The 23,798-nt window shown below is 41.2% G+C and overlaps 1 protein-coding gene across 4 annotated transcripts in view; it reads right to left on the minus strand.

Annotated features, from left to right (window-relative positions):
* Window positions 1-2,381: 2,381 nt before the first annotated feature.
* LOC147028374 (uncharacterized) overlaps window positions 2,382-23,798 on the minus strand; it is a 183,313-nt gene continuing 161,896 nt past the window's right edge. For 3 of the 4 annotated variants that reach the window (XM_085878702.1, XM_085878703.1, XM_085878701.1), the window contains exons 3-5: window positions 13,406-13,645; window positions 7,483-7,810; window positions 2,382-2,993 (exon numbers count right to left, since the gene is read on the minus strand). In XM_085878702.1, coding sequence (XP_085734828.1) covers window positions 2,852-2,993; window positions 7,483-7,810; window positions 13,406-13,645 — 710 coding nt within the window. In that variant the 3' untranslated portion in view covers window positions 2,382-2,851. Of the gene's footprint in view, window positions 2,994-7,482; window positions 7,811-13,405; window positions 13,646-13,808; window positions 17,341-23,798 lie in introns of those variants that run through there. The other variant, XM_085878704.1, reaches the window with a different exon arrangement.

Consider the following 23,798-nt stretch of genomic DNA (forward strand, 5'->3'; position numbering starts at 1 on the left):
AGTGGCGACCCATCCAGGATTGTACCCAATAACCAATGAGACTGCTTCGGCAGCACCAACGCTCTGCACAGAGTATGGCCCTAATGGAGGGATGGATGGGGTGACACACTCAACACATAAGGAACCCTCAGTTAGATATTTCTTTCGTAAGTGTGTTTAGTCAGGTTACCTATCCCCTCGTGACAGGGACGTGGAAAATATGCATGTTTTTGGAGCAGGTTCCATCCCCCCCCCCCCAATGTAATTTCCTGCCTTCTTATAATCCCCCTCTCCATATATCCATCCATCCATTCATCCATCTTTCTTTTCCCCATCCTTATTCTCCTAGCTCCTTCCCACAGCACAAACCATACACATAATGCAACGTGTCTCACAGTACACACATTACACCTCAAAACACACATTCAGAGCCATGTTAGCACTGCAGTGCCAAATGGCAAGTACCGCAGTGTCGCCAAGATACGACGTCACACTGCGACAAAGGAGGGCCAATGGCGACCTGACATGAGTGGGCAACAGCCACCCTTGCAAGCTTGAAGCCATGCCTTGCCAGAGTCCAATATAAGCTGGTGTGCACCAAGGTTTGGTGGCTGACTGACGCACCAAGTATTGGGGTGAAAAACAAAACTGCCTGCTTCCTGCATGTCTGAGAACAGAGTGAGATGAATTATACTGGGGTCAAAGAGACTATGAGAGTGAACAGCAGCACAACATCCTTGGGGCGCAGCGGCTCCAGACTGACATAAACCTCTCCCGACACACTACATCGACATCCACACCCACACACCCACTGTATTCCCTTCCTTCCCTTTCCATTCCTCCACTTTGGGACCACCTTAATCCCACTGACTTGCATGCTGTGAGTGTGAGGCTGCAACTATGCCTCAATCTTCTTTCTTTCTTTCTCTCTATTTTCCCTGAAGTGATTGTGGAGCATCTGTCCGGTGTTTAGATAAGTTATGAATGTCTAAGGGGTTCTTCTGTACTCAAAGGATAATTGCTTTTCGTACTCTACTCGTGACTCGTAATTGATAATTCTGTACTCGAAGGATAATTTGTGACACTGCGCCTGTGAATATTTGCCTGTAAATACGTGCCTTTATCCTTGATAAACTGTTTCCAACCTGCTCGGTTATCTGTTTCCCCCATTGGTTCGACATAACAGATGTAATAAATTGACGGGAAGTTATACCCCAGTAATTTGCTGCAATAGCTTTGCCAACCCACCTACGGTTTCGCTCGGCAGTACATATTAAGTAGACAGGGTAGGAAATCGAGAGCGTGGTTCCCCAGTTGGGCCACCTAAATCACCAGTGAGGTAATGTGATAACTGGGCGCGGCGACCCTGCTTGATTTAGTTTCCTCAACCGGCGTCTGCAGTTGCTCAGCAACACATTGGAGCGTGGAGATATCCGTAGCTTGTCGGGTTCAGGATTGCAGGTCGAGTAGCGGGTCCGAGCCACCCCCTCGTGAATCCCGCGCACCACCCCAAACTCATAACAATATATTTATTTCAAACACAAATAATTTGAGGAATGAGAATAAAAGAAAAACACACTCAATGTTTGATGAATATTTTAATGTCATTGGAAGGTTACAAGGCTGTAAAAGTCCTTTTTCAGAATCAAATATAAGAGGAAAATTTTAATGTCGGAAACATATAAGACGTGCATATATGACGTGCTGAGGCTGCATTTTAAATGTATCCTGATTGAAAGAAACCTTGATATATATATATATATATATATATATATATATATATATATATATATATATATATATATATATATATACATACATATATACATACAGTATATATATATATATATATATATATATATATATATATATATACATACAGTATATATATATATATATATACATACAGTATATATATATATATACATACAGTATATATATATATATATATATATATATATATATATATATATATATATATATATATATATATATATATACATACAGTATATATATATATATATATATATATATATATATATATATATATATATATATATATATATATATATATATATATATATATATATATATATATATATATATATATATATATATATATATATATATATATATATATATATATATATATACAGTATATATATATATATATATATATATATATATATATATATATATATATATATATATATATATATATATATATATATATATATATATATATATATATATATATATACATACAGTATATATATATATATATATATATATATATATATATATATATATATATATATATATATATATATATATACGTATATATATATATATATATACAGTATATATATATATATATATATATATATATATATATATATATATATATATATATATATATATATATATATATATATATATATATATTTACACTTCTTTACAAAACTAATATTGATCATTTAAAGCATTATCATTTAATCGGCATTGAAACAGTCAGTATTCAAGTTCTTGTGAATTAATTATACAAAATTGATTGGTATGACGATCATAAAATCAGTGAGTATATTTGTGTTTAACTTTAAAATCTCTCATTGGTTCGAAAATAGCAGGACGGGATGGAAGAAAAAAAAAACGTGTGGAGGAGATGAACGTACATGCACACGTGTACAGGTGTCTCAAACATACTGCTCGGTGTCTCTATTGGGGAATAATGTTACATGGAATGCGTTAGTTTACGTAAATGTTTAGTGTGAGGTGCACTGAGGTTCTCTATTTTGTGAAATACTCTCATTACATCATGCTTGGTTTGCCAACGATTTCACCAGAAGGAAGGTGAACTCCAACCATTAGAACTCTACATTAGCAGGAAACTTACATTACAGGCCTTGACTTCCCTGCGGTGCGTGATCCACAAAATATTAGCACCAACGGATGCATGACGGATCTTATGGATTGAACCTCTCTTGCTCCATGATGAAACCCTTCTTCCACCATTTCTGAAATGCACATAAACATCTTTGAAGCCCTTGAACACACAAGATTGTATGTGCATGGTGCAAAACTATGCAGGATATAATGGAATTATTTTAATTACTAGACCAGGAATTTTTCTGCAATAGGAAAATCCTAAAGATGTGCACAATGCCCTTCCAGGTGGACGAGACAACACAAGAGCAACAACAAAACGAGCGAGAAAGAGCAATCAGAGATTGCAGACCCTCACCAGGACTTGTTTTGTGTGGAGTTTGTGTACTGGTGCGTTACGTAATTAATGAGAGATATAATTAGAACTTCCACTTTATAACTGCTGGCAGTGATGACTGGGTACCAAAAAGTCCCACTTTGATCGGACACCTGACCTTGACCCATGACGTTTTTCATTATTATTCAATCGAAATGAGAATAAAATTAAAATAAATTCAATTCAAATCAAATGGAAGACCAAATAGGTACAGTCCTGCATTGGGATCATGAGAAGGAACCCAAACAAGCAAAAAGCAAAGATGATATCATCAGGAGGAACCTTGATAGGATTCACGTTTAAGCTGCTACCCCCCCCCCCACCTCCGGGAAGAGATTGACAGGTCACTTCTACCCTCAAACTCATCCAGGCACAGCCAAGTGAGCATTATTCAAAACAAAAAAAAAACAATAAAAAAAAAATACAGATCAAAAAAATTAATAATTCTGGCTGCCAGAATAAGTGTCCGATCAAGTTGAAATATAAAACAAATATTCCCCGTCACTACTAGATCATAATTGTGAAGTTTCATGTCGATTGATTAAGTGGTTCCAGAGAAAACATGAATATTTTTCTTCAATCCAATATGGCTGCCAAACCATGTGACCTATCAATTATTCCTTAACAAACTTCTACACCTCAGGCTTGGGGAACATTTGTGTGAAGTATGCCTCAATCTGTCGAGCCATTCTGGAGAAGAAGATTTTTAAAAATAAGTTTTAGGGTAAATCCAATATGACTGCCAAAACATGTGACCTATGACATCATATGTGTGAACCGAAACTTTACATGTACAACTCATACGTGTAAAGTTTTGCCTTGATCTGTTTAACCACATCAGAGAAGAAGATTTTTAAAGACTTTATAAAAACAAAAAAACAATATGGCTGCCAAATCCTGTACCCAATGACGTCATCAATGCTTTTTTCTGTGGACCATTTTATTCCTAGATGACCCATAAAAAAATTTCATTCTGATCAGATGTAGCATTCTACATAAGAAATTATGACGGCATAACAAAGGCTCGTATGATGTCATAAAAATCACACTTATTCCGCATGAGTACTTGCTACATGCCAAGTATCAATTTTTTCCTTATGGTTTCAGAGATACAGAGGTCCAAAGTTCTTCCATTTTTCCAACATGGTTGCCACACCACGTGACCTATGACGTCATAATTATCATTACATCATTTTATATGAGTAGTCGCACCCATGGTGAATATTTCGTCTTAATCCAACAAGCAGTTGCAGAGAAAAACACGAAAGCTCTGTGCGGACAAACAAACAAACAAACAAGAAGAAGACGTCGTGCAGAGCACGATACTTGCAAAATCCATAAAACAAATTTGACCTCAAAAATAATTGCCTGGTTTAATTCAATGACCAAATATGCAACTCCTCTTCAAATCTCGTCAATCGGATGAAAATTGACAATTTTAGAAATTCGGCCTAGGTTGACCTTTTGGTCGATGGTGACCTCAAAAATAATTAGTTGTTTGAATTCAGTGACCTGAAATATAAATACTCTTCAAATTTCAAGTCAATCGGATGAAAATTGAGGATTTTCCAAACACAACCTTTGTTGTTGACCTTTTGGTCGATGGTGACCTCAAAAATTAGTGGTTGAATTCAGTGACCTGAAATATAAATCCTCTTCAAATGTCAAGTCAATCAGATGAAAATTGAATATTTTAGGAATACCACCTTAGTTGTTGACCTGTGACCTATGTCGACCTTTTGACCTCAAAAACAATAGGCATCTTCCTTATGACAAAGTCTACCATGTGGTGAAGTTTTATGAAGATCGGTTAAAAATTGTGACCTGCAGGCGACAAACAGACAAACAGACAGACAGACAGACAGAATAACAAAATCGACAAACCAATACAAGTGAAAATTCTTCGATTTTGCAAGTAACAAACAGATGAACAAACAAACAAACAAACAAACAAACGGACCCAAACGCAATTCTCTCTCTTTCGGCGAGGGTAACAAAACGACAGAATTCTCCTGTTGTTCATAGCACGTATCACTTTGATCGTGACGTTTCAAGAAATCCAAAACGACAGAGAAACAACCTTTCTGTTCCAGCCAGTACCCCCACAGTGTCGGTGTTGCCAAAGCAGTTATTAGTCAGAGAAATAAACCAGGTGGTTTGCCATTTCTCTTCCAAGTTGTAGTCAAGGCAGTGATTTGGACAGAGTATCGGCACACAGTGGCATACCATTTTTCGAAGGGCAACCTGGAACATTTCAGGTGCACAAGTGAATGTTGGTGGATGGGGACAACTATCTGAAAGTGCAGTCCACAGGGCGGCGTACTCAATGATGCGGTGGAGGGTTGTAAGTCGTGGGGTACCTCAAGGATCAGTACGATGATCATTATTATTCACAATTTACGTCAATAATTTGGATAGTGGGGTGAAGAGTAGGCTTTCTAAATTTGCAGAAAACACAAATACTGCAGGTCGGGTAGATAGCAGAGAGGGTGGTGATCAGATTAAGGAAAGTTTAAATGCTTTAACAGATTGGGCAAAACACTGGCAGGTGCAGTTTACCATAAGGAAAGGGAAGGTGCTTGGGATAGGGATTGGGTAAGAACAATGAAAACAGGGATTACATAATGTAAGGGGCAGTCTTGCAGCATGCTCCACAAATGAAGGATATGGGGGTGGTAATTTAGTATGGGGACTGGGAGGGGAGGGGGGGTACAGCACAGTGCCAGACAATTATAAGGAGGGGGCTGGGGGTAAATTAAATTAGAAACCACAAGAGGAATTTAGTTAACAATTTGAACAGAAATTTAGTGAGGCCCCATCTCGAATATTGTGAACAGTTTCCTTCACCACATCTGAGGAGGACATAGCTGTTGTCATCGAGAGGGTCCAGCGTTGGCCAACTGGATTGGTTTCCGTCCTTGCTACGGGGTGAGTCATAAGTCCCAGGACATGGATTTAGCTGCTTATACAAGATTTGTTTACACCATCTACCAGGGTGAGCCATAAACCCCAGGAGTAATAACATATTACAGTAATAAATTTATAGTGGCTGAAATGGCTTTTTCCCCCAAAGATGAAGATTTCATTTTGACGGTGCTGGCTTTCAAAAACGCTCCTCAAAGTCTTCTTTACACCTGCTTCATGGTCCTGTTTGTGTTTCTCCTCTCGTTGGTAGGAATGGTGGGTCTCGCTTTGTCATGGATGGGTGATTGTGTACATGTGTCGTCTGTCGTGATTGTTTTGTCTGGAACATGGTTCCTCAAAAGATGAATGTTCTGTCGGTTCTTGTTTCTCACTCACCCTAAAACCAGCACCCAGTCCCCACAAAAACATTTTTTCCCAACAACAAAAAACAAGAATAAACACATTTGGAAAACAACACCCAGGTGATGTCCTTGTGCTCGTCTCACCGTTCTCCGGACAAACCCCGTGGTTTGGCATCCCATGATGGGGACCGATTTCTCCCGAAAATTTCCATCCCCACTGACTGTGGAGAGAAAATCTGTCACTACATGGCCCCACCAACATCCAGGATATTGGGGAAGTCACTTTCCCCAAGGTCAACGGCCATGTTGGGCTGGCAGGATGGCTTAGAAGAATGCACATTCACCTCAAAGCTGTCTTGCCTGGGTTCGAATCCCGACCCAGCAAAATACTGTCATCTTGGTGTTTCCCAGGCTGATTCATCAATGTGTGTGCTGTCCTTCAGATGGACGTCTGGCATAATTCGTTGGTAGACGTTAAAAATCCCCCAGTGTCCTTCGCGAAAGAGAGGCAAGCTATCGCCGGCACCATGCCCAAATTCCATATTCCTGCTCTAACCAACATAGGGCATCACATCAATGGCACAGCCGCACATTCAGCCAACAATGCGACCACGCAGCCTTGTCCTGCATACGAACGAAGAACGGCCATGTTTGTCCGAAGTCAAGCCCTCTGGTATGTGTGTTTGTGTGGATAGTTTTGTGTGTGCGTGCGTACGTTTGCTCTTCCATGAGCCTTACAAACCACGAAAAATACACAACAATGGCAACTTTTTTACCCATATGATTGTGGGCAGTCAATCACATGAGTGAGTGCCTCATGTTGGTGCATTGTATGGGAAGAGCAATTCAAAAAAATCAATCTGAACTGATAAGCACCAAACCCGGGCTCAGACAAGGAAGACAAGTAAACGTGTACCAATGAGCATCTCTATCTACCTTGTGGGTATCATTCCAGAATGAACAAATCGAGTTACTTACCTGACGTATAGGTACCCATCATGGTCCAAACCGAAAATGGTTTCATTTGGCATTGCCATCATCCTATTAATCGGAACATTTGTCTCTCCCGTATGTCTTTCAATAAGAGGACATGTTCTACTTAAAAACACCATTTCAGAGGAAGATTTCTTCAGGGCAAAGCATTGTGTAGCAGAGCAGGTCATAGTTTTTATCTCATGATTGAAGACATGGGTAGGTGCCAAAACAAAAGGCTTTTGTTCGTTTCTTTTCGCGCAATGCACTTTTTCATTTCCATCGATCCAGAATATGGTGTTTTCAACATTGGTTTCACATTCCTTCACATTACCTAAAGATGGAGAACATCAATATAACAATCAGAGATCAAATAGCCGCATGATACAATGCAGGCAAAAAGGCCATTTGGCCAACACATCACACTTTCACGCTACACTCCCCATGCCATAACTCAGGGAGGAAGACAGCAGATGAAGCCAGGCTTATGAAGAGGAAGCTGTGTAGAGAAGCAGCTGCCTCTACACAAAACAAGCAGACGTGTTCACAAAAAATGTTTACATTTGCAACTGTAACGGCACTCGGTAGAGCGCATCCCTCCGCCAGGCTGAACAACTTACGTTCAATATTCCACCGATAGGCCGGATCTGAATCCGGACTTGAACCAAAATCGAAACGAGTTGTTCTTATCACCTAACCTCGAACCAACTCATCCACCAGGTTTTTTTTTTTCCAAATCCGTCCACAACATTTTGAAATATCATCCTATATATCGTGTTGGTCTTCTCTCGTGCTCAATAGTGAAGAATCTGTCGTGTGTTTTTCATCCGTGCCAACTTGTTCGTACTTTTACATCATGAACTTAGTTCCATTTACTTGTCCAACCAATGGCAGCAGTGTCGGTGTGGTTTAAAAAAAAAAATTCTGGTTTCTAACCAATCATTTTGCTCCACACTTCGATCGGGTTATTGGACCTTCCCCTCGAGGGATGAGCGGTGAAGAAGGCTACAAAGGAAGTGTGACGATGCTTCCCTGTCTGAAAGCTCACTGTTTACACCGTTGTAGAAATGACTCACGGACTTGAGTTTCACTGGAGTTAAACTAAAGTTCGCTGGGTTTAAATACTGGAGTTAAACCGCATTCATGGCCCTATCCTCTGGCAGCACTTTGCTCTCTGCACCCACAGTTTCGTATCATATACCGTATCGCAGTTCTATCTTCAGTGAGTTTTCACTCCTTTCTACCGCAGGATTACTACCATGGAGCCCCTTTTGGTGAGCAGCTTATTCCCACGGACACTGGACGTTTTTGACACCTGCGTCACCGAGTGGATCATATTATTTTGTGGGCACGACGCCGAATTGGCCCACTTGTTATACGCCATTTCATGCTTCTTATTGAACTTGTGACAGTATTCACTCTCACTCAAGCTTAACAGCTCATGAGACCACTCAGAGTGGACGAAGTCATCAACCCCTAAGCGGTGAGTAGAAGTTGATCACTTGATTTTCTACAAATCAATTCAAAAGTTGTAGTTTCTGGATCCGGATGCGGATCCTCACCAAAATCTCATCGATTTATCTCTGTAACACACCCAACTTGTCCACCAGGTTTCGTCTGAATCTGTCAATAATGTTTGGAGGTATCGTGTTATACATAGTTTTGGTCAGATCTCTCAATGGTGAAGAATCACTGAAAAAATTCTCATATCCACATCCGGATCTTCACTGAAATCTAACCAATTCGTCCTTGTCGCACACCCAACCTGTCCACCAAGTTTCATCCAAATCCATCCATAACTTTTTTAGACATTCTGCTCGCAGACTGACAAACAGAAAAACAGGCATGAATACATAATCTCTGTCGACCTTAGGTGGTGGAAGAAATGATAATAACTGACAATAATAATAAGGATAATAACATGACTCCCTCCCCCGGCTGTTCACATCAGGAGTGGGTGCCTCTGGTAAAATAAAACGTCAATTCTCTACAAGTAAACTATTGTTACGGCCCGAGGTTCGAAGTTCGTCATGAGGGGAAGCGCTCAAGTTCCTCTCGAACACCCGGTCCTCGGGTCACCAGCTGCAGATAACTCCACAGTATAGCAGGTTGTAAGTCAACCGTGAACGCTGAGTGATACCACCAATCATGGCAGGGTTATTGCTACTTCACATGTTCCTTTCCTTTGGATGACGGTATCAAGGGGGGCTCATGCCCTCGATATGTACTTGCTTTGTCTTACCTGATCAGGTACAGCCGAGCGGAGCTGCCGAGTACACACCGGCTAACATGTGGAGCCAATCGGTGGGGTAAAATTTCCCAGCTAACAATATGTGCAGAATATGCCGGATCAATGGAGGAAAAGATGCTATGACCTGGGTACATTTTCAATCACAAGCAATTGATTTCCAGCAATGGTGAGGAAAGGTATGTGGAACAGGAAGCAATGGTTTTATTACAGGGGAGATAGGTACAGCAGTGACAAGCAAGGATTGGTAAGGTGTGGCAAAATAAATACAGTTATATGCAAGAGAATACACATTGCAGAGCGATACCGATCTAAGGTCTTCTGCAGTCTCACTGAAGTTAACAAAACAGGCACCATCACTAACACTCCTGAGGAAAGTGAGGAGGAGGAAATTGGGACCATATATTGTGCAGAGCGTTGGTGCTGCCGAAGCAGTCTCCTTGGCTATTGGGCACAATCCTGGATGGGTCGCCACTCCGAAACAGTATACCAGCATACTGTCACTCATTTTGGCGACCTCGGAAAGATGACAGGCCGAGTTAACCCCACCTGGTATTAATCCAACAGTTGAGCGGGATTTGAACTCAGGACCGAAGGATCCAAAGCCCACCACCCTAACCATTAAGCCAACATCAGGCATAAGGAAAGTGAGAATCGTAAGAAAGATGAGAAAAGAACGAGGTGGTTGCAACCTCTTGATTACCAAGTAGGATTGAAGAACCCATGCAGCCCAGCCGCTGGGGAGAGGGAAGGAGTAGGAAAACTGATGGTGTCTAAGGAGGTGAAAGTGAGGACGCAAATCTAGGTGCAGAGAGGAAACTAATAAAAGTGTGTGTATCAGTGGAGTTGCCCTGAAGGGGACAACCTTTTGGGACTTGCCAGGATAATCGCATAGCTCTTTTAAGATTATGCGTCCACAGCAAACGAGATGGAAAGAAAGAAGACCGTGTAAGGAAATAGTATAGCATAATAAAGTGTATGCAAGTCTGAAACTGTTGGTGCTATTAGCTTGGCCCTATGACTGTGCTCGGTCTGGCACCTGGATCTTTCGCTCACCAAGCGTTCCACAAACTCCATTTTGCCTCTGCTCCAATCCGCAAGCCTCCCTCCACTGCTCCGTTTGCTTATCACTTCCTGCATGGAATGCACACCCTTTTATAATTATTTGGTGAGGGAGGAGCTTGAAAGCGGATCTGAATGGGATGTAGGAGTTTTCCAGCGCCCCATTGGCGTGTGCACGATTACCCCGGCGTTGGCTCCATCCACGCAATGGCACAGCAGTGAAGATGGCACCACTCTGTTATGGACTTCCCCATGAGCTGTAACGATCTAAGTGGTAAAGCGACAATATCAATTACATATCTCTGTGATGATATGTACGTCTTCCTGGTAAGAGCAGTACGGTAGGGTGTACCACTTTTGCAAAAGTAGTTGCTGGAATGAAGCACTATGTGCCTATCTATTCCACTCGTGAAGTTAGGTGATTGACCAAAGTTTGAAAATTTTCCCACCTTTTTTGACCTCGGGCCGCCATTTTGAAATTTCAGGAAAAATCCATATTTTTGAAAATAATATTGATTTTTGAATATTTAAAAATATATATATATATATATATATATATATATATATATATATATATATATATATATATATATATATATATATATATATTTCTCTGTGTTTAGATGGCCGAATGCACTTCAGTAGGCACCATTATGATAGTAAGTACCCATAAATATTATTCACAACTTGTCCCAACATTTTGAGAAGGGGTTGCCATTTTGGAATTTCACTGAAAATCCCATATTTTGACAATTATTGCACGGCACATTGTTTTAGGCATTTACAGAATATCAGTAGTAGCGTTTTCATCAAGACATTATTAATGACAAATGAGAGCATGATCAATTAATTATGAGATCAACAAAATATGTTTTAAGCGACATGGTTTTCATATATGACAACATAACAATCGAGCAAACAAGCAACATTCACAGATATCTTGTAGAGAACATATAGTTTGTTTTGTATAGTCTGGGTAAACCTTCCTGTGCTCTTCCACGCACTGTAGCAATGCTTGACGTTGTTTCTCATCATTGCACATATGAATAAAGTCAGACACCAGCTTAATTCCTCTTTCAGCTCGATCATTAACGACACGCAAAGAATTAGCACTTTCGCAAAAATACTGTAACTAGCGAACTTGTCCCTCATAGCCACAGGAGCCCTGACCATTGGTCAGTCAAGGTTTATCTGAAAGTACACAAAGAATAATAATTAAAAAAATTTCATTAGATATACACAAAATATACGATTTTCACTGAATTTCCAAAATGGCAGCCCCTTCTCAAAATGTCGGGACAAGTTTGTGAATAATATTTACGGGTACTTACTATCATAATGGTGCCTACTGAAGTGCATTAGGCCATCAAAACACAGATAAATATATATATTTTTTAAATATTCAAAAATCAATATTATTTCCAAAAATATGGATTTTTCCTGAAATTTCAAAATGCCGGCCCACGGTCAAAAAAGGCGGGAAAATTTTCAAACTTTGGTCGATCACCAAACTTCACTAGTGGAATCGATAGACACATAGTGCTTCATTCCAGCAACTACTTTTGCAAAAGTGGTACACCATATTGTACGGCTTTCCAGTAAGTTGTTTCTTTTATTGTCTGTAAGAGTTCTTACATTCCATGATGCCAGAGATACTGTCTTCCTTTTAACCGTCTTGGCCCCACGATAACCGAGACCCACTGACTGTGGGCAGTCAGCCAAATATGGGGTGGGTAAGCTTTGTTTACCCCACCCTTTTGTTGGGTTACCTGAAAATCCAGAGCAGGCAGTGCAATCCATTAAGAGGGTTATTCAACTACTATAATTTGTCCTTCCTACCTTGTGGGATAGGCGAGGGAACGTTATGGATGGTCCTACTCTTTCACGAACCGGTTTACTAGGCTTGACATTCAGTGAGGGTGGCCGGAACTTGTGATTTGTTCACAGTGCTGGCAATAACTCGCCGACTCTCGGCCAAAAACTCCGCAGAATATTAATGTACACCAGCTGCTGAGGAATCACTCACTAACACTCACATTTTTTAAACACTAAATAATCCCGAAACCTCCTGTCATTCGAAGTTTGAACAAACGAGACCATAAATGTATCTCCAGCCTCCACCATTACTCAATCATCATTTCGAACAAATATTGTCTCTCAGTCAGGACATCAAAGGGCTGGAAGGATAGCTTGAACGTACGCGCACTCACCTGTGCTGTCTAGCCTGCATTTTAATCTCGACCCAGCCATAAACTGTCATCTTGGAGTTTCGCATGCAGGACGAGGCATCGATGTGTATGCCGTTCCCTGAAAGGACATTAAGCCGGAGCACCTGCTTGTCAGCACTGGACCTATCTACCAATAATGTTCACCACGATAAAGACACCACGGTGTATGTGGCGAAGGGTCGGTGAGTTGTCACTGACACCCTGAACAACTCACTGGTTCTGCCAAAAATAATGACCTTGATTTGAACATCAGGCTTGGCCAGGAGGTTCGTGAAAGACTTGGGCCAAAAAGGTTTCCCGGCTGATCCACAATAAGGTAGGAATAATTGGGGCAGTTAAAGTAGCAAACAGTCAAAACATAACATAACCACACGGTACAAGTTGCACTTACTTTGCATGAACCACCATTTTTGTCCATCAAACGTGTACAAATTCTGACTTGTGTCGATTCCCCAAAGTCCAGATGGACCCGACTTCACGATCTGCATTGCCGACCCGGTGAATGCAAACCAAGTTCCATTGCACAGACGAACTACGGTGTTGTTCGAGAGAATTCCGAACACTGAGTGGTCCCATGAGTGTATGTATGAGAAATTGCTGCCCATGGACGTACATTGAAGAACTGCATCCACTGGGGGAGGAATTAGAAGAGGTGGAAGAAAAGGTCATTCATTTCTCTGCTTCGTTACTCGAGTTCAGGAGGATATTATTGACAAAACAATGCATTATTCACACAGTTGATGTTTCATCACAATATAAATGATTTTAACAACTGATCACAAGAAAGAACGAACCAAGACTGAACCCAGCAAGTAATAATACAGTTATCACAGTCAGGACCCTCATGGTGCGCGAGTCATGGACCCTTATGGTAGCTGTTGGGTCTATATAGAGAAGTTAATAAGCATCAATAACATAATAACCGAAACCTGTTTGCTTTCGGTAAATATACTTGTCATAATCCAATCATCCTCTTGAGGGTCTTGTTACGTCTGATGGTTGGGTGCTATAAACGCGAGTCATCGTTGGACCTGGTGCACTCCACGAGAGGGAACTTCAAGCAAAGTTTTTGATATTTCTATCAATGGACGGGAGAAGGTCTTCTCCTGAAAGACATTCAGGTCAGTTCTTGTTTAAATAATATGTCTAGACTGTTGTGATGAAGGCCGATGTTTGCCTGCTTATGGGATCACTTGACCGTATCGCATGATCATGTTTGCTCTCAGCTCGTCTCACTGTTTACGCATCAATTTTCTTTCACTTATCGGCAAAATACCAGAATTCAAACAGGTGCAGTGAAACGACGACATCAATGAAAAACAAATACGCTTTGATATACTATCTATTTAATTTCAGACACAAAAATAGGTCGTTGAGGTTGGAAAGATCCACATTTAAAAGTGAATGTACCACCAACAATTATCGCGCACCTGCCCAAAAGGCAAGGTTCAGGTCAGAAAGTGCGACCATCATTTTTTTGGCAGTTTTAAGCTCCCTGAAGTTTTTGTTGTTTTTAGAGGTCTCCCCCCAGGACTTTGCATGAGACATCCTGTGCCAAGTGTTCACCTAGGGTAATGGGGTATCCAACGGTTCAACCATCCATAAACGGTCTTCACCCATGGCTGTGCAGGCATCCTGTGCCAGGTGTTCACTTAGGGGTCATCAGGTGTCTGATGGTTCAACCATCCATAAAAATATTCACCCGTGACTGCGCAGGCATCCTGTGCCAGGTGTTCACTTCGGGTCATCAGGTGTCCGATGGTTCAAACATCCATAAAAGTATTCACCCGGGACTGTACAGGCATCCTGTGCCAGGTGTTCACTTCGGGTCATCAGGTGTCTGGCGGTTCAACCATCCATAAACGGTCTTCATCCGGGACTATGCAGGCATCCTGTGCCGTTTGGTGATTTCAACAAGCAGATGATGATAAACACCTGTCAGACCACCTGTACTCTCCTGGATAAAGACCACTCCGTGGTCGAACCGTTGGACCTGAGTCTTTCCCCCTGGACTCTCGAGTGGGGAATAGTGCCTTCAGTTTCGAAAGCCTCCATAAACGACATAGCTGGGAGTTTCACAGATGCCGGCAGGGGGCAGTGTTACCACACCGACGTTGGAAACAGCTAAAGATCGCCCTCTGATGTCAGAATGGAGCTGCAACGGCAAAGTTTAAAAATAATTACAACCGTATTACTGCATTAATACAATTAAAAACAAAAAAATTTGATTGAAAAATGTGTGTCCTATGATCCATGTGACTGCAGCACACCTGTCCTGTGACGTGCGTCCTGAGTTTTGTTGTCGGAGTTTCATTCATACTTCTCGCCAAAGCTATAGCAGCCTGGAATTTGTACAAAGGAGATAACGAAGTTCCGTTCAGTTAATGACACTTGCCTAATGCACCAGACCAGATCGGTTTGTTCCCTTGTTTACAGGTCTCTTGCTAACTGAATGCCTGCTTCCAACGTTCTGCGCTCTGGGGGAAAGCCTCGGCCATTTGGTCACGTGCTAAACTGCTGCAAAAATAAACCCTTTAACAAAGACCCCTCTGGTTCACAACCTGGGAGGAAACGCAGGCGGTCTAAGCGTTCCGTTTAGAGACCATGCCTTGGGTGTGAGAGGCAATTGTGTGTTTTAACGATTCATTAAACTAACAAACACCAATTCTCACACTGTCTGCAGCTTCTGCCGAGAACACCGGCCCCCAACCTTGTCCACGCTGGGGCACGTAAGATGGAAGACCCTGCAGCTCTTGTTTTCCTTCAATGCGTGCTCTTGGAGACCATGACCATTTTCAGTGTCCTAGAAATTGTATGTGTTGTGGTCACGTTTTCGGGGTGGGGTGAGGGCAGGGATTTGACGTCCAATGACGTCATGCTTTCGTCATTACCTTCTCGCGCTGGATATTACGTCACAATATTGGGGGAAATGCGTTCTTTTATGAAATCCTTCTTTCTACGCAGATACGGACTGTGATTATTTCCAAAACACAACAAAATTTTGTCATCGAGTTGGATTTGAATTTAAAAAAATTAAAAATTAATATCTAAGTTATTTTTCTGTTTACTCTGGAACCCTATATGTTTCTTGAGCTCACTCCGTTGTGCTTAGTTGTCGTTTGGGAGGGGGTAAGGGGACTGGTTCAGAAGGCACAGCTTACGAACAATGTACATGGTGGCCACGATGTCTTGTCACCACTTGTAAAAATTGACGTTGCCTTTCATCATATTAGCTGACAACACGGAAGGGTTCCACAAGTTATACCACATTTTCATTTCATTACATATTTTACAGCACATGATACAAGCCTTAAGTGTCCAGTGAATCTGTTTGTGCTCCATCATTGTCATTAAAGAGAATAATTTTGCGCCAAGTTCTGTGGGACATTTTCCGGAGCACTGACAACACTGATGCTGACAACAATCCATTGTTCAATGGTGTAATTGTTTGCATCACCTACGGTTACGTTCACTCAATCAGAAAAAAAGCTAAAAAGGAAACGAATAAACACTATGCACACAAAGGGAATGCCACAATTTTTACAAGGGGTGAAAAGACATTGTGGTTACCCTGTGGAGGATGAAGAATGACTTATTGGATATTTGGATTCCATCACGACTCACGAGGACCTGTTTGTTAACCCTTTAAGCACAGCTGAGCCATGCTTCTCACCTAACTTCCTCGTGCTGCTCAAGAAAAGTGTCGGTATATTTGTATGTTCAAGAAGTTCCTTTTAAAGCTGTGTTTTGATTTTTAGAAAGGAATCATCTTGCATGTTTTTGTGGTTTTAATACATTTCACGTATGGTGCGCATTGTCGGTGATCAGCTATAACTCTGCACATGCGGCTGCAACGAACGCGGCATTATGGAGTAGGAGTTCACCTGACATTTAGGCAGTTCCCCTTTCCGTGTGGCATGTTTCCGGATGATGTTTCATGGGACCCTGGTCCATGATTCAGTGAATAGTGAATACCAGTTTAAATTCCCTGAAGTCATGTGGAAGGTTAGGATTCAGATGAATGAGACATCCGAGCTAGAACATCAACCCCAAAGATGTTCCGACTCAGAGGGTATGGGTTTCTTGTTGGCCACTGCATTACTTCTAAAGCTTCCTGGGTAAGGCACTCCATGGGGATTCTGGGAGCATGGTGTCGAGCATTATGGTGCAACAACAGGAGATCTGGTCCAGTGGAACCAACAAACGGTCTTATCAGATCACGGGCTGTGTCAATGTACTGCCAACCTGAAAATCAACCCCTCGGAGGTATGACGAGTGACATCCCAGATTCCAACAATGGAACAACTTTGACTATCTGCACCTGAGTTAAGAATTGTTATCAACCATCACAGGTAGTATTTCCAGAGTTTCTTTTAATACAAGATTGAAGCTCATAGAATCGTGAAGAGACAGAGGGCAAAAAGGTAGTGTATTGACAGTGGGACAGTGAGACAACAGATGCACACAATAAGCAAGGGAGTGAATGAGCAGAAAAAGAGGAGAGAGAGGAGCTGATGAAACAGTCATTTGCATGGAAGAGAATTTGGTTAGGTTAACTATGGTGAATGGGAGTAGAAAGTATTGAGAGTAGAGATTGGGAATGACCTGAGATGGTAGTGCACCACTCGCTTGAAGCCTTGGAGGGAAGAAAGAGAGATTAAATAGTCTCCAAAAGGCAGTTCCACAGACAGGATAAATGAGGAATGAAAGAGTGAGGTGAGGGGGTGGGGGGGTGCAATCATGGATTTTGAGTGTTTTGGGAGGTGCATAATTGAAAAACATATGCATCCTGGAGAAGGACTGAGACAGCAGAGGGAGCTAGATCGGAAGAGAGGACACATAAAACAGAGGTCACTGACTTGCCTGAAATGTGAGACCAACAGACCTTGTGTTTCGCCCTCATTGTGAAGATTCCAATAACGTTAAGAGCTTTTGATTCCAAAGAACCCAGGAGAGACAAATGTGATGCTGGAGGAACCAGCCAAGAGTGGGGAGTAGTACTCCATTGAGATACAGACTAAGGCATTTCAGGGTTGAGTAATTATGAGTTTTCCATGAATTACTTGGGACAACGGAGGATGCCAACTCTGTGGCTGGCTTCAAAGGTCATCTTTGACATGTGGTCAGCTCAGGAGAGGTCATGGGTGATAATGATGCCGAAGATTGAACCTCTCTCTGTGGCTGACCATGGAATGGATCGGTTGGCTCGTTTGACGATCCTTCTGGAGCCACAGGGTGAGATGTCCACAATTGTCAAACAGTAAAACGAGAACGGCACTCGGTGGAGCGCATACCTCCACCAGTTTGAACAGTTTACGTTTTGTATCCCACTGTCGACCAGATCTGAATCCAGACCTGAACCAAAATGTAATTAGGTTATTCTTGTCATCATAATTAATGGGCATAAGCCTGGAACTTCTAACCCACTTTTCTCCAAACATATTCTGTTCATACTTTCCGAAATCTTCACATTATGTGTTCCATGTATTTACGCAGGTGAAAGCAGATTCAAAAAATCGAATATCATAATCATAATCATCATAATCATAATATAACAGGCATAAGCCTGGAACTTCAAACACACTTTTCTCCGAACATATTCTGTTCATACTTCCGAAATCTTCACATTATGTGTTCCATGTATTTACGCAGGTGATAGCGGATTTAAAAAATCGAAAAAATCGAATATAGAAAGGATTTTCAAAGAGGGAATCGATGACGTCACAATCAGCAGCGTTCGGCGGCAAACCGACGGTCGGGTCCCAGACGACGTGCTTTACATAACTAAGAACATGAGTTCAGGACGTTTGTTCAACTCAGTATTTACGACTTTTATCCTGCCATGTTGTTAATCTGTTGATGGAGGTAATATAGAAATGATGAAAATGTCAAATTGTTCGTGTTACTCATCCGGCACGATGTGTCAAGGCCAACAATCTAAAGCGACCGGTCTCAAACACCACCATGGGCACCCAGACACGCCACCAATATGAACTGAGCTGTTGAATGCGCCGCAAAACATCCAAAGAAACTACCGTAACCGAGTATTGTGATCCGTCCTGTCCCCCATACCTGCCGTAGACGGGTATCTGCAAGTATAACCAACTCATCCACCAAGTTTTGTCATAACTCGTCCACAACTTTTTGAAATATCATGCTATATATCGTTTTTGGTTCGATCTCTCAACGGGGAAGAATAACTTTCGAATTTTTTTTCCGTTTCCGGATCTGGATCCTCACCAAAATCGAATCAAATCCGTCCTTGTCACACACCCAACCTGTCTAGCAAGCTTCGTCCGAATCCATCCACAACTTTTTGAGATGTCCTGCTCACAGACAGCCAGACAGACAGACAGATAAGGGGTGATAACATAACCTCGATCCACCTTGAATGTGACGGAGGGGTGGTGGAGGTAACAAACAGTGTGATTGTTTCAGCAGCAATCCAAGTTATATTTGAGGACAAGTATCTTTGGAAGCATGCAGGACATGAAACTCTAACTGAAGACGTTATCCAAGACTACTGTTACAACTCCATTCATAACTTTTGAATTGCATAGTGAATGAGTAGCAGAATAGCCTCGAGCTCTGCACCTTCACTTGTGACCTGTCCAGCCTGGGTTTGAATTTCGACCCAGCTATAAACTGTCATCCTGGCATATAAACTCTGATGGATGTTAAACTGGCCATTTCGGATGCTAGCATTAGTTGGTGAATGTTAAAGATCCTATGGTGTCCTTTGCAAAGAGTAGACGAGCTATCACTGGCATCCTGGATAAATTATAAATCCCTGCTGTAACCTACAGGGGGTACTGCATCAGCAGCAAAGCTGTGCCCTCAGTAAATTAATAATGCCACCCGCAGCAATGTGCTGCATCCAACAATAATAATAATAATAATAATAATAATAATAATAACAACAACAATAATAAAAATTCACAGTGAAATTTTTTCTCCCAAATTTAATATTTCCTCTTCAAATTTTTGAATCTTAAAAAATACAATATTTGTACCATTTCCCCACAATATTGTCCAATGTTTTTTTTTTCATGTTCGTTTCAATAAAATTTTGGTACTTACAAAGCTATCATGTTTCTTTTTAGATTTTGCACATATATACAGTAACTGTTTAAAATGTGAACAATCTTCCTATAATCTCATGATGCATGGCCATGGATTCAGGCCATTTGCCTCCTCATGCTCACTCGTACCTAATCCACATCTCGCAAACGTAATCTACCAGTTTGACGGGGGGCGGGGGGGGGGGGAAGCTAACATGCGAATAATAAAAAGCTTTAAAAAGAAAAAAAAATCTAATAATAATGATAAAAAGGAAGTAATATCTTGACAAAACTTTGCAGTGAATAATATCCAAATTACTCACATTTATAGGGAAATTAGTTCAGCCTTCGAAAGAAAGACATATGATACGAGAGGGGGGCTCGATAAGTGGTCCGCACAAGATACTCAATCTAGTCCAAGATGCCCCAATTTATCATATCCAGGGTGTCTCTTAAATAGGTATCCATTTTAGCTCCGTCACAGAACTTAATGTTTTCACCCCTATCTATTTGTTTGTGAGCAGGATATTTCAAAACGTTGTGGACGGATTCGGACAAAATTTGGTGGACAGGTTGGGTGTGTGACAAGGACGAATTGATTAGATTTGAGTTCAGGTCGGGATGCAGATCCGGTCTATCAGTGGGATACAAAACGTAAACTGTTCAGCCTGGTGGAGGTATGCGCTGTACCGAATGCCGGTCTAGTTTTATTTTTGAATACAAGCACACACAATTTTTCCAGTTAAAACTTATATGTAACAGTTGGAGTAATGTTTGAAGTTTTGTTTAGTACTCAACATGTCCACCTTCTCTTTCAATACACATTCAAACAAATACTTCAAACATTACTCCAACTGTTCCATATTCAACTGGAAAGTTGTGTATGCTTGTTGTAGTCACAATAAGTAAAGTTGTGTATGCCATTGTATTCAGGAAATAAAAAATGGGGCAGCATGTCCCAAAGCTCACCTGGATCAGGAGCAACAATCACTCAAATCCCCTGCTTAAGTTAATATCTAAATGCAAGGGGGGGGGCTCAAATCCCCCGCAGATCTCCTTAGACCTTTTTTGTTTTTTGTGCCGTGAATAAACTTTGGTACATTACGGGTGATGAAGGTTGTGGTCAAGTTTCATTGAAATTGTGTGTCATTTCGGAGAAGAGAGCAAATACCTATTTTGTGGGGTCAAAAACTCCCTGTGGACTCCCTCAATGAGCACAGATTTTGATGCGGTCAATGCACTTTTAGTCTGGGATCCAAGGCATATAAATCCAACTTTGATGTGACACCCCTGCTGTAAAATTTTTGGCACTTGAATCATGTTTGTGAGGGTGTAGAACACCAGAAAAGTGACTTTGGCAAGTTGGATCGGATTGCGCCACTTCTCCAGGGACGATTTTTTTACTTCAGCCGGCAAATCCCAATATCGAAAAAACTAGGGGTAGGGGAAATGCAAATCTCTGTATTTCTTGAACCCTGCATCTCACAGTAACAAACCACCACTGATTATTTTTGGTAGAACATCAGCTTTCAAATGATGTATAACAAAATTTGATTGTATGACCTCTGGGGTCAGGGGAGGTCAAAAGGTCACAGAAAGTTGGTCATGCTGAAAATCTCGGCCTTACATTAAACAAATTGTAATTTTGCAGTCTCATAGTGCTATGATCAAGCAATCCTTGATATTACTGTTTTCTTTACATCCCCCTGATTTTTTTGGGAAAGGAAGGTTCGGACAGAAACATTTTGCTTCTTTATTTTGAGTGTATTTGGGGGGTCATTTTTTCAGAAATCCACAAAATTCTGTATTTTCATAATTAATTATATTTGCGTAAAATTAATATGTTAGTATCATTCATGCTTCCCCCTATATCTACCATAACCTAATGATGTTTTCTCCTTTTTCATACAGGTACAGCCCTCATATTAAATAATGGAGCCTGTAATAACAGTGAATGGTAAAGGAAAAAGGACTTTTCTGATCGAAAATGACTTCAAAATGTTTGGTCTGCCAAACAATATGTGATGACAAGGGGTCTCTGTACAAGCTAACTAAAAGAGGTCTGCAAACATTTAAGAATGCTGTCGAAATCAGGAAAGACGAGGTGCATCAAAGACTGTGGGGTGACCTTCAGGACGCAGATGATTTCCTGTCAAAAAATCCTCTGTGCCATGTAAAGGCCCTGTCACACCTTGACGATTTAGCCAGCGTATGCCGACGTATGAAAAATTTGTCGAAAACGCTGGCACACGTCGAATACGTTATGGGTAAGTTTTGTATGCGTTAAGGGCATGCTGAAGCATGCTGAAGCACACTGGCATACGTCGTAGTACACCGAGCTCGTCGACAAATTTTAAGCATGCTCAAAATTTTTCGACGTATGCCAGTGTATGACTCACACATTCCACATACGCTGGCCATACGCTAGGCACGTTATGCGATCGTTGACACACGTCAACACACGTTACTTGTAAGTTACTCATAAGTCGAAACACGTCGAGGTAATGTTTAGCGTACCCGAAAGTTATTTCTAACCGATGAGTAACATGCTTTGAACCTATGTAACGTATCTCCAACGCATATTGACGTATGTAGACGTATTTGACGTCTTTCGGACGACCACAGAAATTACTGAACGTGCTTCTAACTTACAGCTACCGTATAATGGTGTATTGGCAGCGTTTAGGAGAATTGGTATGTACAAATGGGCTTCACAGGAGGAACCCGTCAGTGTTCCAGACTCCATGGTTTTTTATTTTTTATTTTATTTTTTCTTTGGCATGATGGTGATGTTGACACTTCGATTTCTAGTGCGGTTATCATATAATATAATTAATAGGCTGCCGCTCAACGATTTAAATCATAACCGCACTAGAAATCGAAGTGTCAACATCACAGTCATGCCAAAGAAGAAGAAGAAAAGAAAAAAACCATGGAGTCTGGAACAATGACGGGTTCCTCCTGTGAAGCCCATTTGTATATATCAATTCCCCATAAACGCTGCCAATACGCCATTATACGGTCGCTGTAAGTTAGAAACACGTTCAGTAAGTTCTGTGGTCGTCCAGAAGACGTCAAATACATCTACATACGTCAATATGCATTGGAGATACGTTACTCATAGGTTCAAAGCACGTTACTCATAGGTTATAAATAAGTCACGGGTACCCTAAACATTACTTTGATGTGTTTCGACGTCGAGGAACTTTCAAGTACCGTGTTGCGAAGTGTGAACAACGTTCGTGTAGCGTGCTTACAAAACGTTACTCATAGGTTAGAAATAAGTTTCGGGTACGCTAAACATTACCTCGACATGTTTCGACTTATGAGTAACTTACAAGTAACGTGTGTCGACGTGTGTCAACGATCGCATAACGTGCCTACAACTTATGGCCAGCGTATGCGGAACGTGTGAGTCACACGCTGGCAAACGTCGAAAAGTTTTGAGCATGCTTAAAATTTGTCGACGAGCTCGGCATACTACGACGTATGCCAGCGTGCTTCAGTGTGCTCTTAACGTATACAAAACTTACCCATAACGTATTCGACGTGTGCCAGCGTTTAACACAAATTTTTAATACGTCGGCATTCGCTGGCTAAATCGTCAAGGTGTGACAGGGCCTTTAAATCATCGAGTGGCAGCCTTTCAATAGGCTACGCCACGTGATCGTCGGCGATACGCTGCCGCGCGCTATGCATAAGTTAGACTATCGTTGGCCATAG

Source organism: Eptatretus burgeri, chromosome 4 (genome assembly GCF_056783735.1).
Source record: "Eptatretus burgeri isolate ZD-2024b chromosome 4, Ebu_testis_v1, whole genome shotgun sequence".
NCBI classification, from domain to species: domain Eukaryota; kingdom Metazoa; phylum Chordata; class Myxini; order Myxiniformes; family Myxinidae; genus Eptatretus; species Eptatretus burgeri.